Here is a 14,262-nt window from a genome sequence, read left to right on the forward strand (position 1 = left end):
TTCATAGTATACATTTTCTATGGACTTTCTAAAGACCCCTAATGTGCATGGATTTCAATAGTTTTTATATTAAATAAACTTATCTTTTAATTCCATCTTCCATGAACTTTTTTTTGTGTGTGTGAACCATCTTTTATTTAGTCATTTTTGTTTACAACTGGAACTCTGGGAACTCAGAATTAACATCCTTGCCCGTGAGCCTCTTACAGACACCAGAGCAAGCGTCCCCCTTCGGCACCTTGCTGTTCTGCTGTGCGTGGTCCACATGGACATTTAGAGCAGCTGCCGTCCAGCTTCTCCTGGAGGCTCGAGCCCACGATGTCACTGGGGAAGACGAAGTCCTCCAGGATCGCAGCGCGCGGCTCCCAGGGCGCTCTTGCTTATTTTCCATACTGCTTTGTCGAGTTGGCTTAGGCAGAATTCTCCTCTGAGCAGTAAAGACAACAAGCTTCCCACTAAACTTCTTCTCCAGCCCACGTACTAGCCAGACATGAAATTTCTGGAAAGATTTTAGTTGAGAAACAGGAACAAAGATTATGACAGCTTTCTGGCCAAAACCAACTTTGATTTTCTTGGCAGGTGTGCTATTCAGCCTTAGCTGAGCCTGGAGATCCAAGTTCATCTGCTCCAGGAGCACCCGGGACGCTCAACTTGAACTCATCGGCTTTTCTCTGATGAGCTTGAGGATCCTGGTGCTTGAGGCGAACCTGGCTTCTCCTGGCTGAACGCAGGCTGAGGAAGAGCCCGAGAACTTTTTGAGGCGCTCTCTTTTTGAGAAGTGGCCAGCCTGGCGACACCACTTCTGCTCGTATTTCTTCCATGCCTGTGCCTTCCCCTCCTGTCCTCCTCTGTATTATATCTTCTCCAATGTAACTTCATTTTTAAAGTTCTTTTTTTTTTTTAAGATTTATTTATTTATTTGAAAGAGCTACAGAGAGAAGGGACAGAGAGAGAAAAATGGCTTACTCCCCAAATGGCTGCAATGGCCAGGGCTGGGCCAAGCCAAAGTCAGGAGCTAAGAGCTACCTCCTGATCTCCCAACTAGGTACAGGGCCCCAAACACTGGGGCCATTAGCAGGGAGCTGGATTGGAAGTGAATCAACCAGGACCCAAACTGGTGCCGATATGGGATGCTGGCACTGCAGATGGCAGCTTAACACAGTGTGCCACAGCACCGGCCCCAGTAATCTCACTTTTAAAAGCTAGACTTGGGGTAGATAGTTATTTCTACATCATCATAACGATTCATATAATGTGACATTATCTTAAATTAATATTTAATAATGATTATAGCATAAAACAGAAATTAGGGGCCAGCACTGTAGTGTAGAGGGTAAAGCTACACCTTCAGTGCTGGCATCCAATATGGGTCGGTTCAAGTCCTGGCTGCTCTACTTCCCATCCAGCTCTCTGCCATAGCCTTGGAAAGCAGTAGAAGATGGCCAAGTCTTTGGGTTCCTGAACCTGCATGGGAGACCTGGAGGAGGCTCCTGGTTCCTGGCTTCAAACCAATCAACCTCCAGCCATTGCAGCTACTTGGTGAGTGAACCAGTGGATCAAAGACTTCTCTTTCTCTCTGTCTCTCTCTTTCTCTGTCTCTCTCTCTGATTTTGCCTCTCTTAACCCTGCCTTTTAAATAAATAAATCTTTTAAAAAGTGAAATATACATTATAATAAAAAAAAACAGAAATTAGTCACCATGGCTAATATACAGTTTTCTAGTAGTATTCCAAGACGACTAGAAGAAATACATACAAACTTCAAGAAAGAGTTCTATTGCCATCTTCCTAAGTGATGGCAGCTCCAATTTAACTCCCAAAAGCAGCACAGCTATCCTTCTACCTTGGTATAAAACCCAGACATTAGATCCACGAGCAGTCATGAAGCAGTGAACAGTGGAGACTGCAACGTGAAAAATACACCCGAGCACTCATTTCACAAGTGTTTCTACAGGGTTCCACCATAAAACTTGGCTACTTGGAAATTTCTGGTAAAATGTTTTCTATATACACTTAAAAAAAAAAAAAAAGACAGTATAGGGTCCGGCATTGTGGTGTAGGAAGTTAGGACAGCCCCTGTGACACTGGCACCCCACACAAGTGCCAGCTTGAGCCCCAGCTGCTACACTTTCACGCCAGCTCCCTGCTAACGTGCCTGGGAATGCAGCAGAAGGTCTACGTGCCTGGGCCCCTGCCACCACACGGGAGATGGAATTCCAGGCTTCCGGCTTCAGCCTGGCTCAGCCTCAGGCAATGCACCCATATGGGGAGTGACCGAGCAGATGGAAGATCTCTCTCTTTGTCTCTCTCTCTCTCTCTCTCTCTCTCTCTCTCTCCATTTCTGTAGCTCTGCCTTTCAAATAAACAATCTGTTTTTTAAATACAGTATAGAACCATGGCTGTGATATGGGCTTTGGAGAGATTGTTCTGTGACAGAAAGTTAATCTCATCGTTTACTCATAACGTGACCCACATCCTGAGCTAGAGGTACCTTGTTTGTTACTGACTCATTTTTATTCCATTTGTTATGAGGACCAAACAAAGCGTGTGTGATCAGCTGCGTGCACTTGTATCCAGTGCTTGTCTGATTGCTTCCGTGTGAGTCTTTCCACTGCCTGTGTGATTACCTTCATGTAATTCTTCCCGTGCTCATCTGAGTGCGTGCATGTGACTCTGTAATGGTTAGGTGACCAGCGGCACACCTTCTCTTTCCATCTCCGAAGGCCTAACATTCAGCATTTTGAGCTAGCTCAAGTTTCACCGGTCCTACCAAAGTTCTACATAATTGATAAGCACTTAGAGTACCCTGTACTAAACTTTCCTTTCTAGAAACGTAGAGCTGTGCCGACACAGTTCAGAGGGATTGGCTGCTCTGTGAGAATGGTACTAACTTCCCTGCCCTGGCCCATCAGACAGGGGATCACACAACACAGTAGCAGGAAGCAAAAGGAACAAAGGCAGTAGCCGGACTGCCTGTAATTATTAGCTGTCACAAAAAGAAACACTGATCATGTTCAGTTTACATTCTCTTTGTAAAAACCCAGAATCCCCTCTGTATGTCATGGAGAGTATACTGGAGTGTACCTATAAGCGTCACAGTGCACATTTAAATTATTTTTACCTGAACAGTGATCCTCATTGCTTTTCCCTGAAATCTGGAATTCTTCCCATTGTGCTTCTATTCAAAGCTACTCATTGTAACAACAATTATCGGACATGGAATCCCACCCCTCATTTACAGCGTATCCTGGCTGTTAGAAATATCTCAGGGAACTTGGATAATTCGTTCTGTCTCTTACTCTCCCGAGCTAACATTAAACAACTGATAGTTTATGGTATTGGTAGTAAAACTTTTTAATGTTCATTAGTGTTAACACTTTCCATTATTCTCTATTTGATGTCAAGGAGAGAGAGCAGTGAGGAGTGTTAGTTAGTCTCAAAAAGAATCGCAAAAACACTCAGGATTTCCTAGGCTGAGAAGTAAAGTAATTCAAGCTGTTTAAAAATGTAACATGAAAGGCTTATAGGCAGATTAAATCCCAAAAGTTGAAAGATAATATAAAACCTAATTGGGAACAATACTGATAAAAATTTCACAACAGTATTAACAATACTTAATGCATGAGATGCGTTAAGTTTAAGAATAATTTAACACTGTAATGTCACCATGGCAACAAGAAGTTAGTGCCTGGGAGCTATGACATCTAGCTGTTAATAATTCATATAAATGCACATGTTGGAACCAATCATGTCACAGATTCTTTCATGCATAGCACAAGCTAGATTTGAGTCCTGAATGCATAATAGGTCATTCCCAGTTTACATAAAATAAACATGTAGTGAAAAGAAAAACTACTGAGCCAAAAAGAAATATTTACTATTACTTAAAGTGTATCTCTAAGATAAGGGATTTCTAGGTACCAAAACAAATGAGCACATCCTCTTAAAACAGGGACCATGTTTATTTCCAGTAAATAAAAGTAAAGTTAGTGCAAGAATCAAAGTACTGCCAAGCTATTGAAAAAGTAAACTTCTCTAAAGGTCAAGTTGAAGCATAGGTATCATTATGTTAGATCATCATATAAAATTCTTGATATTTGACCTACAAAAACCACACCTCCCTAATATTTAACAAAATATTTGACTCACAAAACAAGGAAAACTTTTGGATGAAAAGGAAAATTTTTTTCTACATTTATTATTATAAATTAGCTCACAGAAGAGTTAAATATGAAGAAAAATCTGTGTAACACTTTCCCAAGTAAGAGAAAGCTACAGAGAATCATGTACATCTTTATAGATCCCTTTAAACTAAAAAAAAAAAAAAAAAGTTAAAAATGTTTACCAATTACTGTACAGGAGATGACATCAAAATGTACAATTTACAAACTACAAAATTTATAATTCTGTTAGTCAAGTATCCAAAGATATTTATATAAAATTTATTTGGAGCTTTGTAGTCAGCAAGAATTACAAGTCAACTAGCTACAGCAGTCCTCTGAGGCCATCTCTGCATGGCTCTAGTAATTTCTTAAAGAAAGGACACATTAAATGACAGATTTTTACCCCTGCCCAAAGAGGATTATGCAACATATACAGTGCATACAAATAAGTAGACTGCTCATAATTAGAATAGGATGCCAGCCTCATTTAGTAGGAACCGCATCTGTGGAGAGAGTCACTCATTCATTGCAGAGTTCAGTCGGGTTCCTGGAGTTTACAAGGATGCCACAGTACATCCGAGTGCAGTAGATGGAAACCCAGGTGCCTGTCCTCGCTGGCTTTCTGTGGTTTTCGCTCAACAGTGACTGCATGGGCAAAATCTGTTCCAGTGCAGGTCCCACCCCCCCAGGCCCAGGAATATCTACCTTGGGGGTAGCAGGACCAACGTGTGTGTGACTATCCTATGCACTGCATGTATATCTCAGTGTGCGGTGAGCCTATATCAATGCTGGCATTTAAGTGTGCCTTCTGATGATGCGTCTAAAAGAAGATACAATCTTCATTGTGTAATAAGAGACAATGTCTTCTTTTGATGCTAATTTCAATACTTTGATCACAGTTTTCCTCTGAGTCTCTCGCTTTTGGATGTTTTGATTCTTAATAGAGGATGTAATGGGTAAATGATGATTTTTATTTCATAAATATCACCAAATTAAGATAGCTTATTTCATCTCTCTCAGAACTTTGATTTACAATAAGGGTATCTTTAAAGAAATTATTTAAGTTTTTATAAAGAAACAGTTTTAGAAGAACAGGAAAGAGTAGACAATATAATCTAATTTGAAAGTGAACTGAGTATAGTTGAAGGGAGTGCCACTTTAATACAAGAATAGGCTTTTTTCACATTAGCACATATGAAAGATAGCCAAGTGCTAGGCTAAACTTGATGTTAAAATTGGTTTGGATTGCTCCTCCCCCATGGTGATTTCCTCCGTCCCTAAACCACAGCTTTCTGTGAGCACAGGTGCAGCACGCCAGGCTAACAGCCTTCTCTGTGCTGCTCCTTTGCGAGGTCAGCTAGGAGAGCTGTGTCAGACAATAACGGAAACACAGTGGCTTCAGCATCCACTCAGCTTGGTTCAAGTGCTGATGCCAGCACAGTGTGCTGCCGGCTCCAGCTTCTCCAGGTTTCTCATCTACAGAGCAGGACGCCAACACCACCCTGGCAGTTCTCATCCAGAAAAGGGAGGAACTTCTACGTGCATAGTGACTGGCATGCAGGAATTGCTTGACACACGGTAATTTTTTTTTTTTTTTTTTTTCAGAAAAATAGGAGATGGGCATTTGGCATAGCAGTTAAAGATACCTCTTGGGAGACAGGCCCATCCTGTATCTGAGCGCCTGGGTTTGAATCCTGGCTCTGTTTCCAATCAGGCCTCCTGATAATCACCATGCTCCAGTACTTAGGTTCCTGCCACCCACGTGGGAGACCTGGATTGGGTTTTGGGCTCCTTGCTTTGGCCTGGCCCAGGCATGGCATTTGGGAATGAACCAATGGATGAAGATTTTTTCTCTTTTGTCTATCTGCCTTTCAAATAAATAAAAAGAAAATTTTAAATGGTCAGTCCTTACCGAGACATCCCAGGATCCACAGTTATATTGAGGTTGCAAAATTTTCAAATAATAACATTCATTTTACAAAAAAAAATTCATTTTACTTAAAGAATACGTAAAAGGGGAGAAGTAGAAATGCCACCCAAAAATGTGAACTAAATGCTGGCACATCTAAGAGTTGAAGTTTTAGGTCATAAGGTCTTCTTCCAAAGAAAAATCACAGAAGAATGTAGGTATTTTTGGGAAGCAATTACAAACTGAAGGAAATGGTATTTTGGGATCCCTTAGACAACTGGGGCAGTGCTGAGGCTTTCATTGTGTGACTCTCTGAGAAAATACCTTAGGTCAAGCACAGTTGTTTCCCCTACATGCTGGGCTTGGAATGCTGTCCTCCCAGAGTCAGGAACTCAGTTCTTAAAGTCTTAGGTTAATGGCACGAGGAGGGTGGAAATGAATCCAATCACAGCGTTCCCAGGTGGGGCCTCTGGAAAGTCACTGGCTTCAGTGACATCACCAGGTGAACCCCTGTGATGGAATCCTGATGGCTTCATAAAGAGAGAGAGAGATTGACAGACACACACCCTCCCTGTCTCTATGCCTCCTGTACCTCTGCCAGCAAAACCCCCATCACTTCAAGCCCAACCAATGGAGTCCCTGATCTTGGACTGAGAATCTTCAGAACCATGAGCCAAAATAAGCCTCTTCCCTCCATAAAGTCAGCCCTCATTGGGAATTTCAGTACAGTGATGAAAGCTGACTGACACATCTTCACGGGAAGATGTTTTAAGAAACAGTTTCCTCGACCTAAAACGGAGAGGCAGTGGATAAAGGAGAGTTCAGATCTAAAGATCAGATAAATTCTAACACTGGCTCTGAAGTGTTAATTCTCTAACCCCTTCACTTTCAATTTCATTATGCAAACTCCTTTATTTAGCATGATTTATGCAAAATGTGGTAAATGTGTACTATCTATGCATAAGAAGATAGTCAAAATCAAGTTAACTACATTTAATTTGCCACACAAACTAATTGATAATGCTACTGTTCATGCTTATAATCAAAGATTTTTTTGTTACATTTAATTTTAAAATATGATTCATAACTTTATTAAGCATATTTATATTTAATCCAGGAAATGAGACAACATGGTATTTGAGTATATGGCCCTGTGAATGAAGTAGTTAGTAAGCAAATACTGAGCTTGGTAAATAAATTTCTTTTTTTTTTTTTTTTGACAGGCAGAGTGGATAGTGAGAGAGAGACAGAGAGAAAGGTCTTCCTTTTGCCGTTGGTTCACCCTCCAATGGCCGCCGCGGTAGCGCGCTGCGGCCGGCGTACCGCGCTGTTCCGATGGCAGGAGCCAGGTGCTTCTCCTGGTCTCCCATGGGGTGCAGAGCCCAAACACTTGGGCCATCCTCCACTGCACTCCCTGGCCACAGCAGAGAGCTGGCCTGGAAGAGGGGCAACCGGGACAGGATCAGTGCCCCAACCGGGACTAGAACCCGGTGAGCCGGCGCCGCAAGGCGGAGGATTAGCCTAGTGAGCCGCGGCGCCGGCCGTTAAATAAATTTGTATTTACAGTAAGAGTGTCTTGGATAAAAGCAAAGAAAAGAATGGATGTTGTGGAAGCATGCTACTCACATATTTTATTATGGTTTATTATTACTGTTTCTAGTGCGTACTAATGACACAATACCAGATGAGATGAGGCTAATAAACATTTGCTTTCCTCAGCACAGTGTGTTAGGAGGAAGGTGGGATAGAATAATCTTGCTTAGAAATGTCTAGAAAACAAAAGCAGAAAAGCTTTTGCTTGCTTGAATCTGTGGTATCCCTGACCTGGAGAAACTGGTGCAATTCAGGGCAGCAGTTACAATTCTAATGAACTCGCAAATCCCAGGTCAAATGGCACACTTCTGTTTAGTTTTTCCTAACTTCTAAGAACCATAGCATTTCTTGCCTTTCTTGAGGCATTTATTGTGGCTTCTAGTGTAATGGGTTGCATGTTCTTATTAATCACCAAATGAGAAGTAAGTACCATAATGAGTGAGATTGTGTTGTTATCATCTACCCTCCACGGTGTCTGCTGGCAGGGTTTCAATAAAAAATATTTAAAATGAAAAGAAAAAAGCATAAAACTTCCCTAGGATATGAAAAACAATATCCTGTTTCTTCCTGCTCTCTTTTTTTATTTTAAAGTATGTTTGGTCAGTTTTAATTCTACCCACGTACTACAATCCTTCATTCACTTCTAAGATTTCAAAGACACAGTTGCCCATAAGTCCCTAAGATTTCAAAGACACAGTTGCCCATAAGTCCCTAAGATTTCAAAGACACAGTTGCCCATAAGTCCGTACAAGTTAGTTTTTCCTAACCAGTCATGGGACGTCTGAATCTATGTCAGACTTGGTGGCCTGAGTACTTGGGCATGTTGGTCTGAGCAGGGAGAGCTCCTGGGCACAATCTTTGTCCCCAGATAATTCTTCCAAGGAAGGGGAATAAGAGCAGGAACCCTAGGAACAAGAACGACATGGTGGACTGGAGGCCAGCTGGAGACTGTGGCCTGGGAGAGAGAGAATGGGGTGTATACAATGACCCTCTGGGGAACTTTGTAAAAGAGAAAAGTAGTGTAAAAGAAGGCAAGATTTTCTACCTTTTGTCAGTAAGTACCTGTTATTCTCTGTTTTTCTTCTTCCCTCTCTCTCTCATCTTCCCTCCCTCCCTCTCTCTCATTCTGTGTCTCCAAATCCCACGAGATATTTCATTTTCTCATCTGGGTGGCTTTTAGTAAGTTTTATAAACGATTTATTTACTTATTAATTTAGTTGAAAGGCAGAGTCAGAGAGAGATGGATGGATTTTCCATCTGCTGGTTCACTCCCCAAGGGACCACAACAGCTGCGACTGCTGCGACTGGGCCAGGCATACGCTGGGATCCTGGAACTGCACCTGGGTCTCCAGTGTGGGTGCAGGAGGCCCAGCATGTGAGCAGTCACCTGCCACTTCCCAAGGTGTGCGTTAGCAGGAAGCTGGAGTGGAAATGAAGTCTGGATTCAAAGCAGACACCTCAGTACGGGATGTGGATGTCCTAATCAGCCGATTACCTGACAGTGCCCCAGAGCACACCCTCACATAAGTCTTGTGTTCTTAAACTAAGGCCCAGTATTTTTTTTTTTTTAATCTTGTTCTGATTATTAACATTGCTAAAGCATTTGAAGGCAGGAACTGGGAAAGCATTGATGTGGTTTCATAATGTGTTAGGAATCCGGGGTTCTCAGCTCACAAACTCAGCCATTCTAACTTTCTTTGTGAAATGTGGTTAAAAAGTCAAGTGGCTCAAAGGCAGCTTAGTGACTGATGTATCTAATGTCCTGAGAACATTCTAGAAAACAGCTCAGTTCCTTTTTCAGGCCCGTTTGCTTTTGCTTTTTTGTTAAATGATTATAGTTGTAAATAGCTTTTAAAAATTTTGTGAAAGAAAATCAAGTGACTTAATATGGTTAATTAGAATTTTTTTCCTCAATAGCTCACTGATTTTTTTTTTATATATACCACATGGCATTATTAGAAATTAACTTCAACGAAATCTACTCTATTTTCCCCCGTAAAAGTAACAATTAACATGTACTTTATCAGAACATAAACAGCTCTATCATCTGCCAGGAATTCATTCTCAAAAGTGGAAACAGGGTAGGTGTTGTAAAGAGCCATTCTACAACTGTGAAGTATGCATGAAAGTCTCGAGTCTTTATTAAATTTTCTTTTTTCCTGCCCAACTAGTAAACTATAATACATAACATAATATTAGATAATATTCATTAATAAAATATATTTTTAAAACATTTGTGTATTTATTTATAAGTCAGAATTATAAAAAAGAGAGACAGAGAGAAAGATCTTTCATCTGCTGGTTCACTCCCCAAATGGCCACAATGGCCAGGGCTGGGCCAGGCCTAAGCCAGGAGCCAGGAGCTTTTTCTAGGTCTCCCATGTGAGTGCAGAGGCCCAGGGACTTGGATCTCCTTCCACTACTTTCCCAAGTACATTAGCAGGGAGCTGGATGGGAAGTGGAGCAGCCAGGACTTGAACTGGCGCCCATATGGGATACCAGCATTGCAGATGGAGGCTTTACTTGTTGTGCCACAGCGCTGGCCCCAATAAAAACATCTTAAGAAGAAATGTTTAAGCCTACCTGCTAATAAATGTTTTGAAATAGGTTACATAGTAGTTTTCTTTTTAAAAATAAAACAGAATATTCTTTAAATTTATAAAAGTCCTATATGTTTTATTGCTTGCTTTATTTTTATTTTTATTTTTATTTTTGACAGGCAGAGTGGATAGTGAGAGAGAGAGAGACAGAGAGAAAGGTCTTCCTTTTTGCCGTTGGTTCACCCTCCATTGGCCACTGCAGCCGGCGCATCTCGCTGATCCGAAGCCAGGAGTCAGGTGCTTCTCCTGGTCTCCCACGCGGGGTATTGCTTGCTTTAAAAAATGTTTATTTATTTGAAAGGCAGACAGAGAGAGCTATTTTCTGGCTGAAATGCCTACAAGGCTGGCCAGGGCTGGGTCTGGCATAAACAGGGAGCCAGGAACTCAGTGCAGATCACCCATGTTGGTGGCAGGAACCCCATTACTCAGCCATCACTGCCATCTCTTAGGGTCTACATCAGAAGCAAGCCAGAATCAGGATCCAGAGACAAGCACTAAACCCAGGCACTTCAGTATCTTCTATGGGCATCTTAACCAGTGTCTTAACTGCTAGGCCATACATCCACTCCTATTTTCAAATTTTAAAAAATTAGTAACATTAAAAATCTAAGAAATGAATGCTACCTTTACACTCTTAGTTTACATATATACTTAAATAAATTACATATGGGGTTTTTTTGGCAAGGAAAATGTTACTATAAAAATGTTAAATGTTGGCCGGTGCCATGGCTTAATAGGCTAATCCTCCGTCTTGCGGCGCTGGCACATCGGGTTCTAGTCCCGGTTGGGGAGCCGGATTCTATCCCGGTTGCCCCTCTTCCAGGCCAGCTCTCTGCTATGGCCCGGGAGTGCAGTGGAGGATGGCCCAGGTGCTTGGGCCCTGCACCCGCATGGGAGACCAGGAGAAGCACCTGGCCCCTGGCTTTGGATCAGCACGAAACGCCGGCCACAGCGGCCATTGGAGGGTGAACCAACGGCAAAAAGGAAGACCTTTCTCTCTGTCTCTCTCTCTCACTATCCACTCTGCCTGTCAAAAAAAAAAACAAAAAACAACCAACCCCCCCCCAAAAAAAGTTAAATGTAACAAATTCCATGTATCTAGAAGCCATATAATCAAACCAAAATGATTTTTAACAGTAATTATTAAAAATATTTTTAGCCTTAAAAATAGATGTTATGTTGTTATTTTTCTCCTTCATTAGGCTGTAGCTGGTCTTTATTTTTACTGAGGCAACAGTAGATTTCATAACTAAGAAAAGCTTCCCAGTGATTTATGTTTGTTGCGTAAGAGTTAGGTCTCTCTTTAGGCAACAACTGAGATTTATCCACTTTCTAACACTCTGGAAATCTCTTACATCATTCAGGTCAAAGCTATGTTTAAGAACTATGTATCTTTTACACCATGTATGAAAGCTATAATAGCAAAAATAGACAATGTATTTATCAACTTTTATTTACTTTAAGAGAATAGACTTCTATGAGTGAATGCTTTGTTCATGATTCTAAGCCATAAAAGCTAAATTTAAAAATTTGAAACATCTACTTAACAAATTAAAATGTGAAACGTTGGCAGTGTGATTTAGGCTTCAAAATCTGTTGTCTGCCTTTCAAGTAAATAAAAAATAGAAACATAACCAGTTGTGCTGGATAAATTAGCTTCCAAACAGCTTCCCATATCCATCTTTACTGCAGAGATGTGATAATTACTGGAGCATCTGAGGAGCTTTAGGAAATATTTCATCTAAAGTACAGATGAGGAGCTCTAAGTCTACGAGGTGGTGTACAGTAATTGGCTTAGTTTTGCCAAGATAGTTCTTTAAACAATATTTTGGCAATGTTAGGTTGCTTGGGAAACCATTGAGGTGATTTCCTAATTTCTTAGGAATCCAGGTTTTCCAGCCTGCAAACTGGGCCACTGTTGCTGTCTGTGAAATGCGGGGAAAAAATAAGTGTCTCGATAAGGTGAATAGCACAGATCCCTTTGTCTTGTTTACACAGAAGCATCCGTGACACTGCCCACCTCCAGGGTCCTCGGCCAGTGCAGTTCTTCATCCTTCACGCCTCTGGTTAGCTCCCTTCTACCAGCATAGCTCATGTCTTGAGGAACGCAAGGCCACAAAGACTTGCCTGCCTAACTACTGCATCTGAAAATCGGACTGGTGGCAGGATGGGAGAAGCACTTCCTGGAGAAGGAAGAGGCAAAGGAGACCCGGGACAGCGCTCGGGTTGTAAGTGTCCTGCTTGTTCCCGTACAGTGCTCCCTCAGGCTCACGCTCTAGCAGGTTGCTCGCTACATCCTCGGGCGCAGGGAGGTCACTCTGTGTGCTGTCTCCTTGACCAGGGTGATGGTCACAGAAAGTCACCCAGTCAGGTACACACGAGCAATGTCTCCTGTCCAGCCCTCATTCTCTCTCACCCACAGTAAAAGTCTAACGTTTGCAATGATTCAATTTTGTGTTTAGACATTTCTAGATTGTGACAAGGGAAGATAGCTAATGACTTCAGAAGAAATGGTGTTTTCTTTTCCCTGTTGCTTATATTATAGTCAATAACATGGAAAAAACTTAATTACTCATACAGAATAATTGTAACAGACTATTTTACAGAGGCTCTTAGACGTTCATAAACAACTTTAGATTGTATGTTTGGCCTGAAGGTTAAGATGCCTGTGTCATTATCAGAGGATCTGTGTTCCAGTCCCATCTCCACTTATGACTCGGTTTCCTATGCAGACCCCTGGAGAAGATGATGTCTCAAGTAGTTGGTTTCAAGGCACCCCGTTGGTTTCATGCCACCACACAGAAGAGCTGGCTTGAATTCCAAGCTCTACTAGCCTAGCCCAGTCCCAGCCTTTGCAGGCAATCGAGGAGGGAATTAGCAGAAGGGATCTCCTTCTCTCGCTCCCCCCCGCCCTCTCTCACGCGCTCACTCACTCTTTCACTCTCTCTCCCTTCCAAATGAATACTAAAAAAGAATATATGAATGTATGCAGCTTAATAGAGAGATTTGTAAATTATCCAAGAACTGTTTTTTTTCCTATGACCAGAGAAAACTTGACCTCCAAGGCAATGCAATTATTCTTTGGCACAGCCTTGCTGCTCCCGAGACCAGCATGTGCTATGTGTGAGTACTCAGCACACTGAGGCAGACGGTGGGGACAAGTGGTATTATCCTGGAGACTATTCTAACCAAAGCAGTCATAAAATCTGGGGGAGACAGTTCCGTTTTATTTCCTTAATAGCTTCTCTCAATGAAAACCTCCTTCAAGACGCACAAATTGAAGAGTCTGAGGAGCCAAAACAATTCAAAAGCAAAAGAAAATAGTCTCTTGCAATATAAAGACCTCGCCTACCTCTGTGGAATGTAGAACATGTGCTGAGGAGGGGGTTTGTAGAGGACCCCTTCATACACCGGCCAGAGTCCACTCAAAATTCTGAAGAGAGAGCTCTTCCCACAACCATTGGGACCAGTTATCAACAGGTGCATTCCTTCTTCTACCTAAAGAAAGGGATAGAATTACAATCTACGATACTTACAAATGATTCCATGTGGGCAGAATGTGCAGCGATTTCTTAAAAAATTTTGTCAAGTAATTATAAAATCTAAACTAAGAAACATTCCAGGGGTGAGCATTTAGCCTAGTGAGCAGGATGGCTCTGTCCCATGTCAGAGTACCTGGGTTTCATGCAGACTCTGGGAGGCAGTGGTGACGGCTCAATTGATTGGGTTCCTGCCACCCATGTGGGAAACCTAGATTGAATTCCTGGCTCCCAGCTTCAGCCTAAGTCATTGGGGAATGAACAAGCAGCCGAAGAGTCTGTATCTGTCTGTCTCTGTCAAATAAACACCCTAAAAATTATATGTAAAAGTAATACATGATAAATTGCTCAACTGTTAATAGATAATTAAATATTCTTTTTTTTTTTTAAATTTTTGACAGGCAGAGTGGACAGTGAGAGAGAGAGACAGAGAGAAAGGTCTTCCTTTGCCGTTGGTTC

The 14,262-nt window shown here is 41.8% G+C and overlaps 1 protein-coding gene and 1 pseudogene across 2 annotated transcripts in view; both read right to left on the reverse strand.

Annotated features, from left to right (window-relative positions):
• Positions 1 to 14,262, reverse strand: part of ABCD2 (ATP binding cassette subfamily D member 2) — a 51,674-nt gene that overhangs the window by 19,800 nt on the left and 17,612 nt on the right. For both annotated transcript variants that reach the window (XM_062195534.1, XM_062195535.1), the window contains one exon: positions 13,617 to 13,762. In XM_062195534.1, the coding sequence (XP_062051518.1) occupies positions 13,617 to 13,762 (146 nt within the window). The remainder of the gene's footprint in view (positions 1 to 13,616; positions 13,763 to 14,262) is intronic.
• LOC133762573 (small ribosomal subunit protein eS7-like) lies at positions 152 to 12,359 on the reverse strand (annotated as a pseudogene).

This window comes from Lepus europaeus, chromosome 6, assembly GCF_033115175.1.
Source record: "Lepus europaeus isolate LE1 chromosome 6, mLepTim1.pri, whole genome shotgun sequence".
Classification (NCBI taxonomy): Eukaryota; Metazoa; Chordata; class Mammalia; order Lagomorpha; family Leporidae; genus Lepus; species Lepus europaeus.